We start from the raw sequence: 19,226 nt of genomic DNA, 5'->3' as shown, positions 1-19,226 counted from the left end.
ACATCCTTAAAAGTCTTAAATTCTTGAAACAGAAAGAAGTTTACCTTAAATACGTTAATCACAGGTCTTAAATGTTGTGGTGGTGGGACTATTTAATTTAACATATTCTATGTAGTGTTCGTTTTTCTCACAGGACTTTACTGTTGTGCCAAAATTTGAGTCACAAATACATTTTCACTGCGTTCTTTGATTCAAGGTGGTTGCAGTAACTAGCTGCTAACATTCATTGCTAGCAAGCTTGAAAAGGTGCAAATTTATCATCATGTTAGACATTGGCTCACTTCTGTCTCCAAGCCACATGATTTCCTTATTTGTGATTTTCTTTTGTGTGTTTCTGTCTTTAATCCTATTAACAATGGTGTTTAAAAGTCTTATATTTGAGTTGGTGCAACCTGCAGAAAACCTAATGGGGACATTTCTAAATGTTTCTTAAAGTGAGTAAAACATTTTGTGGCTGCAGTTTGTATCTTCAGCTTTTTAGTGTCGTACTTGTTGAGTTTTTGTTCGTCTGTTGAATCTTCCTCCTTGTATTTGCTTTTAGTTTCACCGTCTGTCTGGGATTCTGTCTGCCTGGATTTTGTTCAGTATCTCTTGTTGTGTGTGATTTATGTCTGAATTTAGCCTTGCCTCACACTGCAACACACCCATCTTTTTTTAATTATTTTTTTTTAACTTAAAACCAGTCTAAATCATCCCAGTAATGCATTAACAATTCAGCCCTCACCACTGAGCCAAACACACACAGAGCTTGTTACGGGGGAATGAGACGGGGTTTGTGGGATGTTTTGATTTGGGTTGTTTTGGAGATGCTCTCCGGGGCAAGGCTGCCATGGGGACGGAAACAGTTTAACTAAAAATGTCTCCAAAAACAGGTTTTAAAGGAGTCGTCCTGACTGCGCCATGGGATTGTTGAAGGGATTTATTATTTATTTATTTTCTTCTTCTTCTTCTTTTCTTTGTGTGAATGTACCCTTGTTAGCCTTCCAGCTAATTTTTCCTCATCCGAACCGAATCTCATCTTTGCCTTCAGATCGAGGATGGAGGAAAGGCTGCGCACTGCAAGAGGCTGAAGGTCGGAGATGAGCTCATCAACATTAACGGCTCCGCCCTTTACGGCAGCCGACAGGAAGCCCTCATCCTCATCAAGGGGTCGTACAGGATACTGAAGCTCACAGTGAGGAGGTAAACACGCATTCAGACAACTGGAGCGTTATTCTAGCTGTCTAAAAGGGAGTTTTTGGCTAACTGAATAGATGTACCACAGTCGCTTTTCTTCTTCTTCTTTTGTGTTGACGTTAACTCACAGCGGTGGGAAAGGAAGGAGGACATGATTGTCTGCTTCCTGTTAGGATTCTGTTTACCTGACACATTTAAAGGAAATCTTAATAGATATTGTGTCAAGTCTGTTACTAACAAAACACGTAATGTCGGCTGGGACTCTGTGGTCAAACATTTTACGCGGTGCTCTACAGTTTCCTCTTCAGTCCTAGAGGTGGCGACGTTGGACATGTTTGCTAACTGCTAATTTGCAAAGATAAATTTCTGTGACTTTTCCTGACCTCGACCCAATAGAACAGTTTTGGAATGAGCTGAGAGTCAGATCCTCTCATCCAGCATCAGCATGTTATGGCAAAAATAAAGCTTTAAAGTTTTCAAAACTTTGATATACAAAAATTTGAAAAAGGTGCCACACAATCTGAAAAAAACAAACAAACATTGCAACAACCTGGAAGGACTGCTCAATAATAAAATACCAGCTACTGTAAATGTTTACAACCTGCTAAACTAAACAGTAGTGAGGAGTAATTAACACCGAAACATCATCTTTAGCTAATCCTAGTTCAACTAACTAAAACTAAACCCTGTAGCCTGAGGCTGGAAAAAGCTGAACCTATAAGTAGTTCCTAATATGAACTTTTCTTATTATGGGGGGAAAAACACCTGCATCGATTTAAACTTTGTTTAGCAAAGTTATTAAGATTCTCAGTGATGCACAGTAATGTAGCTAATGCGTTACTTAGTAACGCGTTGCTATTTCATATCCAGTAAAAATCCTTCTTAGAGTTTTCCAGACAATAGTGGACCACACAAAAACATGCACAAATTACTAATGTTTTTTTTTTTTTTGTACTGTAACCATTAAAAAATCTCCTCTTCAGTTCAACCATATAAGTGGAGACACATTGCTGATGTTACCATTATAAAATAGTTTACAATTAAGTATTGGCAAAGATCAATGTAATTTTCACAGCGTTGTTGTTAGCAGCTGCTGAAAGTAACTAAAAAAGTTACTTTTAATGTAACTTAGTTTCTTTCCAAATCAAGTAGTCAGTAATCTAACTGAGTTACTTTTTCAAGGAGCAATCAGTAATCCGATTAAAGTTACTTTTTCAAAGTAACTATGCCATCACTGGTGATGCATATCAATTTCTCCCATAAATGAAATCCTTGATTTAAGCTTCAACTTTTAAACGTCATGGCCGGCGAGTCGTTTAGGGTCTGTTGGATTTTCCGATTCATAGTAAGTTTGCTAACAAGTTTGCTTGATACAGGACGTGAAAGTGTGTTTTCCCACTTCTCACATATTGAGCCTCTGTTAATATTTTTGGCTCTGGAAAAGAAACGAACAGCAGGAGCATTTCCACACTCTGAATATATATATATATAACTCCAGTTGGCATCTCAGCCTTTGATTAGAGGATGTGGGTAAAACCGCCATCGCCGATCTGAGGTCGCGTAACAACATTTCCACATTTACAACCGCAGGTTTTAGATGAGCAGGAAGAGATTTTTTTACCTCTTCCAACAGCCGAGAAGTTGAATCAGCGTTGAGAAATGTTTGAACAAATGTTGCTTTAAGGCAGATGCAGCCTAATGCGTTTCAAAGTGTAGAAGGATTTCTAGAAAAATGCTTGAAAAACGGTGGGCATTGCTTTAAAATAGAGTGAGAAAGTTGGCCAAAATATACAGCGAAAGCAAGAAACGTGAAGAAGACTTAAAAAGAAAGTGGGTTAACAAACTAAACTGGCTCCTAAACTTTAAATTATGGTGATATTATTTAAATATTTCCTTACTCTTTGAACATTTCTGCATCAGGTTTTCATCACTTAAAATGTTGGAAACAGAAGCGAACCATGGAGCCTTTGTCCTGATTGAAATTCAGCGCCGTGTGTAAACACATCGTGCCTCCGAAGAGAGAGGAGAAAATCCCACCTGGATTAGGTCGCATACGTGGTGTAAAAGATTTGATAGATTTTTCAGACAGCCACTTGAAAGCGACGTCTCTTGATCTGGAATCGGCTACGGCGTCTGCAGGGAGGTTTGTTCTGTCGAAGCAGCAGCCACACCAATCTCGAATGATAAGAATCCGCAGGATGAATAATTTGTGGCGATTTAGACGGGCTGGCCAGTAAACAGACAGAAATGAGCCTGAGGAATGCTACTAGTTATGATGAGAGTGTCACTTTGTCACTCCTCTGTGTGTTACAGTCTGGTATGGAGACTGTAGGGGACTTTCCTGCTGCTGGGGTGCATAAATGTGATTCATATTTAGTCAACGTTACAACTCCAAACATCGTGTTTTATTGGAGTTTATGTGACAGAGCAACACAGAATAGTGAGGAATTGTGAGTTTGAAGATAAATTATCTACCGTGTTGTCAAGTCTTGCCACTGACCTGGACTTTGACTACACCGTTTTAACATCCTGCAGCTCCTGCAAAGTTACCAGGACTCCGAGATGATTAACGCTCCCCAGGCAGTTTTTGCTGAAGAATGACTGTTTTAAGATGTAACGGTAAAAAATTAAATTTTTTTCTTGCAATATACGCAAGGATTTTTCACAAAGAGTGACACTAACAGCATGACGACGATTCTTTTTGATAAAGTAACATGTCTTTCGGTTGCGAAGTATTTGCTTTTTGACATTATTACTTTGTGTAATAGTTTGATTCTCTTTATTTTAAAGCCTAGAATCAAAAATGTTTTTTTTTTTCATTCAAAGAAATACTGTGGTAGATTTGGTTAAAATGAGATACTTTGTTTTGTGTAGCTTTTCTTTAATCAACACACTGATGGGAACTTAGCAACTTTCTTCACAATATTTTGTGACTTTTCAGTAGGGATGCACAATATATCGGCACTAACATCGATATCGGCCGATATTAGTCATTTTTATTTATCGATCTGAAAAATAAAACTGGATCGATTTTAACAACTGACATTAATTTCCATCTTGTTGCCTTTTGTGTCTGGAAGCAGACGTGGGAGGTTGGTCATGTGTTACTTGAATTCAGTGGTGGTTGTTTTTTCAAGAAGGATAGTGAAATATATTATTTATAACATATACAATATCAGTATATACTGACTATCGCCCATAAGAGCAATATTTATATTGCATATCAATATTGGCCGACATTTTCATACCGGTGCATCCTTACTTTTCAGACAAAAAAACGATATTGACAAAATAGATTTTTGATTTTTAAGGATTGGTGATCGGTCAGAAAACTGCCATCGGTGCGCTCCTACAAATAACCAAATCTTAATTAGTAATTAGCAGGCCATGCCTGTCACAATAATGAATAGTTTTTTCTCATGCTGAATTAAAATGAACTCAATGATTTCCTTTTACATTATTTACCTTTTTCTCTCCCTCTTTATGAAAAAAACTGGATGAAGAAAAACTTTATTCTGGTGCTTTGGTCTCAACTAGCCTGTTTCTTTCTTTCTTTTTTTTCTGTTTTGTTCATTTCTTTTGGACATTTAAAATATCATCCAGTTTATTAGACTTTAAAGTTTGTCAAAGTTAGGGAATTCTTGCATTATTGTGCCATTACCATAACATTACTTGAAAATGGTCTCAACAGAACAAATGTTATCGCTTATCGCAATAACTTCTGGGACAATTTATCGTCCGGCAAAATTTGCCATCGTGCCTATCGTGTAGGGCAAACTGCATTGCACTTTGACCTCAGTTTTTTCACAAGTTGTATCATAGCATGTCTCTGTCTGGCTCTGAGTCGTCACCATAGCAACCTCCAGGACGGTGACGTGGGAGTTTTTGGGCCAGACAGCAAAACAAGCGGCTCGTTGAGCGATGATGAAACGCTCACATGTTGAACTCCTGGCTCTCGTATAGTTTTAACAGTGGAAAAGGCTCCTGAGTCACAAACCAGAGCTCATTACCGTCTGTTTTAATGACACGGGGGGAGAGGAGGGCATCCATGTTGGAACAAGGATGGCCTGTGAATGTATGGAGCTCCATGTTTCTTAACGGAACTTTATAAGAAATGTGAAAAGATATGAGGAGGTATGAGGTGGGTAAGGCAATGCAGAAGTGGAATAAGATACGATAATGTAACCAGTATCGTATCAATATGCCCATTTGAAACTTTATACACACGAGTCATTTTGCTTCTTCACCATTAGAGGGTGTTATTTATTGAGGTTCTTAACATCCTTTATACTCAGTGTCTGATCTGCATTTTACACACGTGTTTTTATCAAGGATCTGTTGGTTTATGGCCACTTCCATTTCAAATGACCAAAGCTTTGATTGAAAGCAGCTTTACGGTTCTGTTTTCAGGCTCTCTGTGGATTTGTTGTGGAGCCTTCAGGAAATTAGCCAGTAATGGCCTTCCTTGTACTCCGTTTTACAGCTCGCTCCTGAATAAATGGCCTTTTCAGCTGATGGAGCGGGCAAGAAAAAAAAGCAGATTTAATTATATGATGTAAATGCAGAGGAAGGAAATGTGGAGCTGGCGAAGAGATGGAATTTAAAAAGAGAAGACAAAAAAAAGCTGCTTTTGTGTAAGGTTTCTGCTTCACGTGAGTCGGAGGCAGATCTGTGATTCAAAGTGGATTGGTAGAGTTACTAGTTAAAGTTACTGTACTCCTCTAACTTTTCAGATTTTGTCAGGTTACAACCACAAACTTCAAAGAGTTTCTTTTATTTAACAGCACACACCAGCACAAAGTGGTATGTAACTGAAAACTGGGAGGAAAGTAATACTGTTTTTCCTTTTCTTAAATAAATTAAATATGAAAGTTGAGTGTTGAATTAATATTCGGTCTCCTCTAAGGCTCCATTGGAGAAACATTTTGCTGCATTTGAACCAGATTAATTTAAAACTATTCCACTTGAGGATACATACATAGATACAAAATGTATAATTTTTTGTTGAGTTTAATGTTAAGTTTTGCTCTGAATATGTTGTTCTTTCATAAGATTTTGTTTTTTGAGTCGGTGCAAGGTTTCCCCCAGAAAATCTGCTAAGCCCGGTGGTTGGCAGTCATTCATCCAGCGGCCTGTCATGTTTTTGAGTTAAAAAATGTTTACATTTACAGGAAATCTGAAAATATCACTTGACAACAATGTGTTATTGAAAGATTGAAAGAATAATAGCTGATCACCAGCTATTAAGTCTTAAAAAAAAACCTGGCGGGGGCATAAGTAAAGCCTGGTGGCCCGCCAGGCTTATCATACACCAGGGAAAACCCTGCAATGTATTCCAGTTAACAATTACTAAATCAATTGTGATTATTTCAATAGTCAATTAATCATAATTATTCCAATTATTCACTTCAGTCCTATTTGAAATCCAATAAAAACACATAGAAGTTTGACTTTAAAACGACAAGAAAACATGTAAAAACATCAGGAGTATTTTCATGATCGCTGTATTAAAGGGCAAACTACACTATCTGCAAGTTTTATTACCGGCTTTGTCATTGTTCAGGACATTATTAAGTCTCAAAATGACATCCCATCATGCCACTTGAAGGCTGCCCTCCTTTCTCAATAGCGTTGTTCGCTTTTTAAACAAAAAGTAATTTAGCTCTGACTTACTGTACCGTTCTGTAATTCTCAGGCCAAAGGAAGGCCTGCAGGCTAAATCTGGCTAGCCGCAGGAATTTACTGGCCTCCGCAGCAGTTCAGCGCCGGGTGAGACAGCATTGTGTTTTGGTCAGTTTTCCTTTTTTATTTCTCTACTGATGCTTTATTGGCATTTTAACAAGGCAGCTAAGGAGCAAAGAGAAGGCACACTGGTGTTAACCGGCCTTGTATTTCAGGCAGACCCTTCTTTTAGAGAATGTTGTGAAACCTAACAAACAAGCCGCAAGGAATACAAAAACATTACTATTTTAGAGTGAAAGCTTCGAGAGCTCAATGGACTCCAGAGTTTCCTTTTTTTTCACCAGCAGAAAAGTAAACGTTAGATATACAATTCAGTTCAGATTCTTTATTTGTTTTTTATTTATAAGCTAAAGGAGCAGTGATTTATATTCTAACAATAACATTCAGCTATTAACTTGAAAACTTTTTACACTTTTTTTTGTCCACTTAAAGATATTGAGTTGAGCCCAAAACTATTCATACCCTGACAGATTTAGATTTTTAAAAAATCGTAGGGAATGGATAGAGAATCAGTCATCAAATTTTGTTTTTATTGAATAATACTTACACTAATAAACTAATAATAGAATGAATAATATAAATAAATCTCTATACTGTATATTAGAACTGTACTATCAGTCAGTATAGCTATTGCTTGAAATTAGAGCTGCAATAATGATTATTTAATAATCAATTATTCTGACAATTAATCGGATGAAGAAATTGGTACATTTTGCAGATTTGTCATTTAACCACTCTCAGCATTTTTATGCAATATTAAACATACATAAAAAATACAAGTAAACAAATAATTCAATTCCTTTGAATGAGAAAATAAACCCCGAAAAAGGGAATGTCTTTTGAATATAGTAATGCCCACCGTAGTACTTTTCCAATGGAATATTTTCAGATATTTTTTTTTCTGATGTATATCTGTAAGGGGAAAAAATCTTTGGTGGTTTTTGTTCTCCCGACCTGGAAATGTTCCTTCCTCAGTTCTTCCTGTTTTCTGAGACCCTTTGTTAGATCTGTTGTCTATGTCTCTCTCGGTGTGTGTGTGTGTGTGTGTGTGTGTGTGTGTGTGTGTGTGTGTGTGGGCGTGTGTGTGTCTGTTAGCTACTCCATTTGGGCAGCTATAAACACTGCAAAGGGGCATTCTCCAGCAAATGTGTCATTTCCTGTTCCTCCCAAAGTTTTCCCTCAGTACTTCCTGTCCGGCTAATGTGAGCTAAAGTGCTGAAGAAATGCGTTTTGTGTGAAAAAAAAGCAGCTTTCATAGGAAGGGAGCAAAAGACTAAACAGTTTGTTTACGGCTGCTGATCTGAATAGGAAGCTGCTCCTTTTAACTTGCAGGTGTGTACAACATGAAGGCTGGAAAGGCAGACGTTTAAATAGTTTCTTATCAGTAGTTGCTCATTTTAGCTTGAATGCTTTGGGTTTGTCAAACTGCTTCTTCTTTTACATCTCTTAGGCATTTCTAGACTCCTAAATTTGAAACATAAACCAGTAAGAGGCATATCAGACAACATACCAGAAAAAAAGAAGCACATTTGTAACTTTAATTGTATGTAGCTTACTACAGACAAAATTTCTCAATTTGTTTCAATTTGTTTTGCTGACTCTGTGGCAAATATCAAGAATAACCCATTTTGACTGAAAATGTTATTAAAGTAGCTAACAAAGTATTTTCCAAGGAGCTGTTATTGGTCAACTCTGTCACATATTTGCTGTTTCTTCAATAAGTGACTGACAGACATAGCTCATCTGCAAAGGTTTTGGTCCTGGACTTGTCCATGTTGCTACACTGGGCATAAAATTGGTGAAAAAGCAACTGAAGTCCAAAGGAAAACAAAACAAAAACAAAAAGCTGGGGAATGCTGAACAAAAGCACCTACAACAAATACAAGACAGTCTGGATGCCTTGAAAATCCTATCTGCAATAGATCATTATTTATCAGAGGCGTCGTCACACTGTGTGTAAGAGAGAGAACAGTCAATGTTATACATCTCTGCAGTTTGACATGAATCCCTTTTAAAAAGAAAAACGACATGATTGTAGAGACGACTTTTTAAATGTCTTCACAGTCTATTAGCATGTTTAGCATTGCTAGCTGCAGATGGAAGTCCTTGTGTATTTAGCATATGGACTAGAGGTATCAAAGATCATGAAACCAGAGAGAACATCTACTATCTCCCGTAAAAAATAAATGTATTGATTGTTTTACTTTAACTCCAAAAAGAGCTAATCCCAGCCACAAGCACTGGATAAAAGGCAGGAACCATCCCAGTCTGACCCAGGCTGGAGTTACGTGGCAACACAACGTTCTCACAGTGGCAGCAGAAGTCTGCATGCAGAAATCAAAATTGTAATTACAAGAGGGATGATATTATGTTTGTCATGGCAGCATAAACTGCTGTTTATGACAAAGCTCTTTGATCTCAGCTCACTCTTTGATCCCCGCACCACATTAGCTAAATGTTGGCTTTAGCCGAAGCCCGAACGAGGGAGAGGAAGAGCACATGAAAGGATGTAAATGGGGAAACGTGGTAGAAAAACAAAGGAGCTAGCACGTGGAATTCTCTTAGCCATTACGGTGATAAAATATTGACATGTTTTGACTCGCCTCCTTCCTCAGAAATGGGCACAAACACTTTTACTTTTATCTTTTTGGAACTGAATAGAGGCTGGGATTTGTGGATGAACAAAATAAATATTTACTTCAGTTTCCCGACAATTTTCAGACCTGCAAACAACAGAAGTACATACAAGACATGGTTGTAAAACATGACAGTGGGAACCTAATGAGTCTTGAGGTGTTTTCACACCGGAGATGCCTAGCACTTTTAAAGCTAAAGCTACATTAGCTCATTTATGGCATGAATATGATGAGAACTCAAAACAGACACAGCTACTAGGTTACTTTACCAACTAAAAGTGACTAGTAAAATGACAGGTCACTGTTGTTTCTCGACTGTGTGTTGTAGTTACAGGTGTGCTATAATGTCTCCACATAGACCTCAGAAAGTACAAAGCTGCACCTTCTATCACCTAAAGAACATTTCCATGACTGAGGGACTAATGTCGCAGCAAGATCTAGACAAATTCATCCATGTGTTTATCTTTAGTCGCATTGATTACTAAAACTTAGATGATAGAGCACATCACCCCATTTCTTAAGTCCTTCCACTGGCTCCCGGTTGCTCAGAGAATATACTTCAAAATACTTCTGTTAGTTTATAAATCACAGAGCGCAACAAAACACATTAAAGATCTGCTGCTGTGGTATCAACTTTCCAGACATCTCAAGTCTTCTGGCCTTTGAATATTTGTAAATGGAAAACTAGTCAACATATTTGCTTGATGATTTTGAATGATGACATTTGACAAAATTCAGTGTTTGGTGACTGCGTGATGTTTTTATGGTGTAAAACATTTCGAACGGCCGCGTTGCTGAAAATGTGCCTCGCAAACAACCTTGACCTCACTTTACCTCCCACATGTTCAGAAAGTCAGGATCTCAGCGAGTGGGATCCAGCTGATACCAGGCTGCCATCTGCTGGCTTCCCTACAGCTGGTCTTTCACTTTAAATCTTAATAATTGAACCCATAAGAAGCGAAAAAGGATGTAGCTGGGGTCCATATAATCAGTGTTATCGGTAACAGTGAAGTCTGATCAGAACATCAAACTCCTGAATCACTCCTTGAAGGTAAGCCCTCTGGGCTCTGATCCCATCCGCCGCTCGGCTTCACAGTTTGTGCTCATTTGGAACGCTTGTTTTTATCTGGTCCTCCCAAACTTCAATCTCTTGACTGCCCAGTGCTTCTGCCTCTGAACGCTGACTCACTCTTTTCTTCTTCTTGTTTCCTTCTTGTTTGTTTGTTTTGGTTTGTTTTTCTCGTTACTAAATTGCTTGGGACTGTCAGGAGCTTTTTTGGCAGTAGACACAACACACACCGACACACACCCCTACACAAACATTCATCTAATTGGTTGGAATGTTATTGCAGAGAGATGGATGGGTAAAAAAAGCTCTCATGCACGCACCCCCACGCACACACACACATCCGTTGTTTGGGATTTTTGAACCACATGCTCCCTGGAGAATGGGGCATGCTGAGGTCTGCGGTGCCAAGAACCATGAAGCACAATAGTCTGCCCCCCATCACTCCTTCCCAAGCTGAACAATAGACATTCTTGGCATTCCCCAAGACCTCTTCCTCACACACTTACAAACACCCCCACACACACGCACGCACACACACATATACCTTTCTGGATCCGATTAGAGGCCCATCCGTAAACAATTTGGGCCGTGCAGTACATCAGAAGTAAAGTGGACTCTGAATGGACAAAGGCGTCTCTCTGCTTTCAATCATCACTTAATTTTGGCTGGGAAAATAATAAAAAAGATCTGATAAAGGTCTCCTTTTTTTTCATTTAAATCTAATTCTGCTCATATTCTGATTTGTTAACAAACAGGCAAAAATGGGACTACTAGGTTAGAGGGAGCCTGACTTAACTCAAACCTTATGCAGCCTGTCCAGCGCTTGAGATCGTCTTGATCAAAGCTACGGCCAAATTAAAACGATGAGAAGAAAAAGGAGTCTGCATCAAGATACCTGTTGGCCTAGGGGCAAAAGAATGACTAATCAGGAGTTAGCGTTTAAGTCCGCTGTATTGCAGAGCTTAGTTTGGGCTTACTTTAACTCCTTTTTTATTCAGGAAGGTGCCATGTAAGCGGCATAACAAATTGTTTTTTATTAAAAATGCATCAAGAGACATCTCGTCTGTAACATCACAATACGCTTTGCAACTTTCACTTGTTGCAGCTGCTTGTACAAATCTCAAATCGTTTTAAGTGTTTTGCAGTGTGTGAGTTGTTGTTTAACAAAAACCTTCAAGTGAGACCAAAGGCAGGGTTTTCAGAAAACAAGTCCGTTGGTAGGGGGCACTAGGGCCATCATCCAGCAGCCCACCATGTTTTTGACAACAACAAAAAAAGGTTTAAAGTTGACAGAAATTTTTAAAATTATGTTTTATTGGAAGACATTATTAACAATACCTAAACACCATCTATACAGTCTTAAAAAATACAAATTTAAAATAAATAACTCGTCATTTTATTCGCCGAAGTTGTTAGCACGTAGACTGCTAAAGACGGGCAGAGGTTACAGAGTTGGGGTGGATAAAAAAACGACACCTGACCTCAGTCTCCCCATGTGGTCACATACTGACCGTACTACGTTACCATTGTGTTTCCAACTGTTTCACCAAAGAGACTCTGTAACCCGCCCTTGCTCTCACTGTTACTGGTGATTGAGAAAATCTACAATAAAAAAGCCAATAATACACTGAGGGAAACCATGAAAGAGCAACGCACATCAGCTACGTCAGACTGAATGACTCAGGGTTGTCAACAATACTGAATTAAAAACATTTTGGCTCCAGTAACTAGTCGTCTTCCACTGTTGTAGCTGCTGTTTTATTTATTTTTGTTTTGGTGGGGGGGGGGTAATCACCCAGAATAGACATAAAACAATTGCTTTTTTTAAATTGAAAAATGTGCATCTTTCTCATCATTATATGAAAAATGGCAAAAATGTCTTGCGATTGATTTCTGGTGAGAAAACTAATTTGTTAAAATACAGAAAAGGAACGCTAAGCTAACATATTTGTATTCTGATGGTAGCCTAAAGTCATTTAAACTGGAAGCATTTCTGCTCTTACTTTTTTACAGTCAGACAGTTTTTAAGATCTGTTACTGTAGGAACAATGTGGGGTTTTTTTTAGAACCAGGAACAACTGATTAGCATTGCAAAATCCCAATAATATCTGGACTATGACTGCAAATCCATGTTTACTGCACAGTATCGTCTCTGCTGCCCAAATATTGAGCTGTTAGCATGTCATGATAGCCATCAGACCGTTTCATAGCAACAGTGTCGTCAGTCAAAAGGCATCTTAAGATTCATTGAAAGATCGACCGCTACTCAAGGTCCTTTCTGCCCACAGCATCACACGACGACTCTTCGAAAATACTTGGATGATATTTTTTTAATTAAATTTAATTAAATTCAACAACTAGTTTTCACATGTTCCTTTCATCGGTATAATCTGAGCTTTGGAGTGTCTACACATTCATAAAAGCAACATAACACTTATTCAGGATCAGATGAGTTATGTTGTGCTAGTGTCCCCCCCTCTTCTGTTGCTGCCCTGGGCATCTGCCTGTGTGGCTCGTATCCAAACCGGCCACTGATCATTGCAATAAACCTACAGGAACCATTTGGTTCATTAATCATCTATCAAATATTTACAAATTTACTTTGGTATTTCTGTTAGCAAATAGACATATCTGTATTTAAGCTGCATGTATTTCACAGCTTAAATTAATGTTAACAATGATTGTTACTTCTGCAGTTGAAGTAATGGAGTGAGTGTCTCCTCTTCCTTTGCGTGTGGTCTCCTACAGTTGAGCTGTCTCCTGAGGCCTGGTTTTTATTAACTGGCCCATTAAGCTGCGACTCCGAGATACATGACACCGCTGTCCCCCCAACACACACACACACCCGCCCACGCACACACACACACACACACACACGAACAGAGGCATTAACAAGCAGACAGTGCCGTCTCACGGCCCAAAATAAATTCCTAAAACTCCGTTTGGAGGTGAAGACATGAGTCAAAATGTTGGCCTTGTTGTAACATTCATGTTGGTCATTTCCTCCAGTTCTTTAAGGTTTAAGGCTCAGTCTATCAGCAGCCACAGGAGTTTGTTTGAAAGATGAGCTCAAACAATTGTCATGGGACGTTTCAAGATCTGGCACTTTTAAAACTTTAATTGAAGTGTATGAGAATGCAGTGATGAATAAAACAGAGTTTAGCCTCTTAATTGGATTTTAAATCGAAACTCCGGAATGGGAACATTATAAATAAACTCCATTTACATATATTATGTTCATTTTAGCCATTGTCCATAGTGCATGTTTGGTTAGGGATGATTGAGAACTAATGCTTTGTATTTCCATGCTGATTTAGAAGAGAGCCTGAAGTACAAGAAATGAGAGGTATAGAAATGAGAAAAACATAAAAATAGGAAACACTTTACAAAATGTGATTTACCACCTCCTTTAAAATAACTTTCAAGTGGATCTTGGTGCAATGCTTGTATTTTCCTGGTTTTGTTTAAGCAAGCTAAACATGTCCTGACATGTTAAGAAAATGCTCATATGAAGACTCTACATCAATAATAGAAACATTGTTGTTTTTGTTTACTTATTTTAATGTACACTTGTTTCAACTCTTTTTCTGTTGATTGAAAATGTATTTCTTATGGTTTTGCTATCATACTTGAAGCAGTATTTCTTTTAAAGTTGAAGTGTACACTTATTCCAATGAAAGGTTATTGAATATAAAATATGTTTATAAATGTATTTTAAAGGGTACATCTCAACACGATTATTATATTTTTTTTATCAGTGAAATAATGATGATGATTGGCCTACTGGTAAAAGATATTCTGGGTTGTCTGGTGTTTTGAGGGTTTACACTAAACACCTGACAGATGGACGTGAACAGGACTGGTGCTGATTCTTCACACTCGTCTAAAAGGGAACGACGGTTCCCTTCCGACTCCTAACATTAGTCTTCACCAGGTCACAAAGCAATGTCCATAAAGACATGAATAAAAAAAGTTTGGTTTGAAAAAGCTTGACTATCCTGCAAAGATGCCTTACCTCAATATCTTCAAGATTAATGATCAGTCATCCAACATCACTTTCCAAGCTCACAAATACACTTCAGGAAAAACTGGTAAAAAGAAAATCCTTTGAACACACGGCTAAATCTTGTAGAAAGTCTATTCAGAAAAAAACGTAGGGATGTGCTGTGGAATAAAAATAAGATATCATGTCGGCTTAAATGCATGCGAAGGTAGACAAATGAATACTTTTTGCAATAAATTTTATGTTTGATACACTGTTTTATGGTTTTACTTGTATTTATCTGAGTAAATTTGAATTCAGTACCTTCACCTGCTTCAGTGATTACTTACTTGAATTGCACCATTTCATTTTAATTCACATTGACCATTTTATAAGTCTAAGCTCTTCATAAATCACACATACATAAAGTGGCTTTGTGAGTGTACTGTGTGTTTACTGAGAAAGTAATAATGCAGTTTATTGTAGGTGTTTACCATTTGATGTTCCTCTCAGAAACTAGAATATGCCAATATCGAGAAAACTTTAGAGCTGTCATAATCTACAGAAACGGCCTCTATATATTATTAGCATGCAGAATTTGCATTGTCACTGCATCTGTTACCTTCCTGCCTCTATGCAGCTGATGCGAACCAAACTGATGCTGAAAAAAAAAACACTTGAAAATGACTTTCCTTTCATAAGTAGGGAGGGATTGCCGATTAGAGACACACACACACTCTCCGATAGTCTGGGGACTTAGCAGTAACAAACAGCTCATTGTGCTGCAGAGGCTAAACTGGACTTCACCCTTCCTGCCATCGACCCCCTCTATGGGCCTAGTCTCACTGTACTGATTACCTGGTATGTAAGATGTCTGTGTGTATTTGACCCTTGGTTATAGCAAACAGGATTGTTTGAGGTCCTCCATGTAGTAAAGATATGTCCTCAAGTGTGTTTGTCATCCAGACATCCGTCATTAGGAGTTCAAGGGGCTACAAGGCAAACAGAAGGAGGTTTGATTTCATGCTGATACGCGCACATATATGAATGGGAGACCTATAAAGCAAACAAATAGATCCTAATCAGGTGGCCACAGGGGGTACAGGGGAGGTTGTTAGGTTCTTTGGGCTCTCTGACATAGTTAACCTTTTCACCTTTTTAGGGAGAAGACTTGGAATTCCAAGAATCTACTCGCATCCATGTGCACAATATGGACACACTTCTATGGAATGTGTCCCGGAAATCTTTGAAGCCCACTGAGGGACTTGTGTTTGAAAGTGTCTGCCGTTAAGGGGTTGGTTAAACTTTAACGCCGTCGGTATCAGAGACTCACACCTGCTGATGTTTGTTCAACAAGGTTCCAGTCTGGGCAAAGAGTTGAGACCAGAAAAACTTCACACACGGAGATCAAATTAGCTGCGGCCCGTACAAAAGGTTTTGTGTCTGTTAGGGGTGGCGGCTGATTTCTCAAGCTTCTCTGTCAACATCATTTTCGGAAGATGTGTCAATTCCGTTTATCCTGAAACTTTGATGGATGAACACAGGAAATACTTGGATCAAATTATTGTGAGCTGAGGTAACTAGCAATGAGATGTTGCCTTTAGACCTTTGTGCAATGTCACTCACTGCAATTACCACTTCATACCTACATACTAACTTGACTTTGTGACCACCCTCTTGGGAGGCTCAGAGGCATGAGGGTGGTGGTCTAACATGCTGTTTCTGTTGTTACACAAGTGATACCAGAAGATAACATACTGGGCTCATCTTAAAAGTCAGATTTTAAAGGGCTTTCAATTTTCTTCCCTAATTCTGAGTTAAACCGTGAATATGCAACTGAATAACCAAAAATTGGATAACTATGTAGCTCTAATCCTCCTTTTCTGTACATGTGAATAGGTTTGTGGAATTGGATTCTTCCATATACAAATAGATATTAAATTTCAATCTTTACATAGCGTGACATAGTCCCACAAATTTAGACAAGATACATGGTACTCTTTGCTGTTTTTATATTTACTTAAACATCATGTGAAGAATCTGGCATTATCTTTTACTAAAGAATCTGTATTGCAATTGTCATGTAGACTTGGAGCACTGCCAACCTGTAAATTTTCCCAAAGTATCCAATTATATTTATGTATGTCCTTCCTAAAAAAGTCTTAAATTAATGTATCTAAATTTAAGGCCGTAAAATGTCTTGAGTTATTTGAAAACTGTAAGTTGGCCTTAAATATTTTAATCGCAGGTTAAAATATTTAACCTGCTAGACAATTAAATCTCGCATATTAATTAAATTTTTTTTGTTACTTTATTTTGAGGCTAAAGTTTGAGTCACATGGCAACACCTTCATTGCAATCCGTGACTGAAGTCGGTTGTGGCTACCGCTAACTAGCTGCTAACACACCTTTACTAGCCAGCTCTTTTGTATTGATCATGGGTAAGTGTAAATCTATCACCAGTTGCCTGAACAAAGTTTGTACATTTCTATAGAAATAGAAGTCTTACATTTCGTTCAGAATGGTCATAAAAAGTATCAAATTTGAGTTGGTGAAACCTGCAGAAAACCTGTAAAAAGTTTTGTTTGCTTGGTGTCTGAAGATGGGCCTTTAAAAGAAACTTTTATCACTGCCTGCCCCATTTTCCAGTGTATGTTTTTGTCCTTGATGCCACAGTTCAGCTTCAGAGACCATGGACGCTTTGATTAATCAGTGTTGTTTAGTTGGCATGACGACGTACAGCAAATTGGAGGTGATTAGGTCTAATCCTCTGGCTGATTGCTGTACATGATGTGCCAGAAATTAGACCTGAACCTACACTACCCTAAAAGATCTCTGTAACTGCAACGTACTATGTCAGCATAGTAACCCTGCCCACTTCATATTTTGACCAATCACTGCAGTTCTTGGACAGCAATCAGGATAAAAGTTGGACTTGAGTGGTGGATTAAGTGCTAGATTTAAGAGCCCTCACACCAGGTAGGCAAGAAACAAATCTCAGTTTCTTCTATGAATTATGACCTTAACATGGGAGACAGGACAGCAATTAGGAGTGTATTCCTTTAATGTTGTCTTCATTGAAAAGCTATTGTTGCAAGAAGCCATAGCAACCTGTTCCCACTATGGGTTAAGCTTTTCTCCAGCTAAATTAGGGAAGCTGGTCAGAGTGTAGTCAAGCTGTCTAGATACAAATGTATGCCAAAGATGTCAGTGTTTTATTCATATGCATGTTTGAAATTATATCTATCAACAATTAGACTGAACCTGGCGCAGATAGCAAATGCTGTAGCACTTTCCTTAGATTGTTGTAGATTGATGTTTCTTCAAATTGTCCTTTGTCTACTTCTTGGCATGCCAGCTGCCTAGACTGCAGCTGTGTTGCCTTTTAAGACTGACGCTGTTGCACAAAGTTTAACTAACTACTTATCAGTAGCACAGAACGCAGCAGTCTGAGTCATGCAGCTTTCATTACATTTCTGTGTGTAAAAGAAATGCGTCTGAGCGATGAAAACAGGGATAAGGTCTTCTGTTCATCCATCACCCCCACTCATTGTGTTGGCCTATAATTATTGAGCAGATTTTTATTTTTTTTTCATACTCCCCTGCAGACCTCCCATCCTCTCTTACATTCCCCGTCTTTCACCACATTTTGTTTTCTCATGTTTCTGCCAAAGCGAGGGGCTGGAGAAAATCTGGCCCTCTCCGCCCCCCATCTGTTCAAAACGTCTCTGCTTTCTTTACTTCTTTCAGACCTCTTTTTCGTGCTCCGTAAACACACGTGCACGCCAATGCACACACGTCCAAGGAGGAAGTACCTCTGCATTTTTTCCCCTCCTGTCAAACAATAACAGTGTGGAACTGTTGGTATTATTTTAGCGGGCCGTCCAGCGCTTTATCTGTCCGCCACAAGGCTTCCTCTCTGACGGGCTCGCACATCCTGGCGTAGAGGAGGGGGGAGCGAGAGACAGGCAGGGAAGGAATGGCATGAGAGAGAGAGAGAGTAAGAGAGAGAGAGAGGCATGCCGAGTCCAGTTGGGAGACATAGCCATGTTTTGTCTTCCAGCGAGAGGAGCAGAGGAGGAGGAAAAGAGGACAAGGAGAGAGAGGGGATGTGAGGATTGTCAGCTTGTTTTTCCCTCTTGGTCAGAAGCTGACTTTACTTCTTCACGTCAGCTCTCAGGCGTTCAGGTGTCACTCGTTTGCATCACATCCCAACTCTCGTCAGACCTCAACTGGCTTGAGGGACAGGGAGATTCCCTCAAGCCATCAACCCCTTCAGTTGTTAAGGGGTTGATGAATCTGAGCTGAGTCCTTCTGAGTGGAAGACGTTTAAGACGTTAGAGCAGACGATACACAATCTGAACTTGAACTTGGCTTGTCTGGGATCCTGAGGGCTGAGCTTGGATCATTTTAGCAGCAGATACCTGTGCTGTCAGGTAGGTTTTGAAAACTTTACATCTGCTCCGCAACTCTATCTGTAAAAGATCTGAACACAGAAAATGAAGGTGTTCATTTGAGGTTCGCCTCATTCTCATAGACAAACTCACCATAGCCAAAGCCCGTAGTTTCGTCTTGCTTTGTAGCAGCTTCTGTCAGAGCTCAGATCTTCCCGTCTGTCTGG

General features: G+C 38.9%; 1 protein-coding gene across 2 annotated transcripts in view; it reads left to right on the top strand.

Annotated features, from left to right (window-relative positions):
- The window catches only part of shroom4 (shroom family member 4), a 68,480-nt gene that overhangs the window by 22,622 nt on the left and 26,632 nt on the right, over positions 1 to 19,226 (top strand). The window contains exon 2 of one of the 2 annotated variants that reach the window (XM_028038376.1): positions 1,031 to 1,182. In XM_028038376.1, coding sequence (XP_027894177.1) covers positions 1,031 to 1,182 — 152 coding nt within the window. Of the gene's footprint in view, positions 1 to 1,030; positions 1,183 to 18,607; positions 19,042 to 19,226 lie in introns of those variants that run through there. The other variant, XM_028038378.1, reaches the window with a different exon arrangement.

Source organism: Xiphophorus couchianus, chromosome 14 (genome assembly GCF_001444195.1).
Source record: "Xiphophorus couchianus chromosome 14, X_couchianus-1.0, whole genome shotgun sequence".
Lineage (NCBI taxonomy): Eukaryota > Metazoa > Chordata > Actinopteri > Cyprinodontiformes > Poeciliidae > Xiphophorus > Xiphophorus couchianus.
This window is presented reverse-complemented; position numbering and strand designations above follow the sequence as displayed.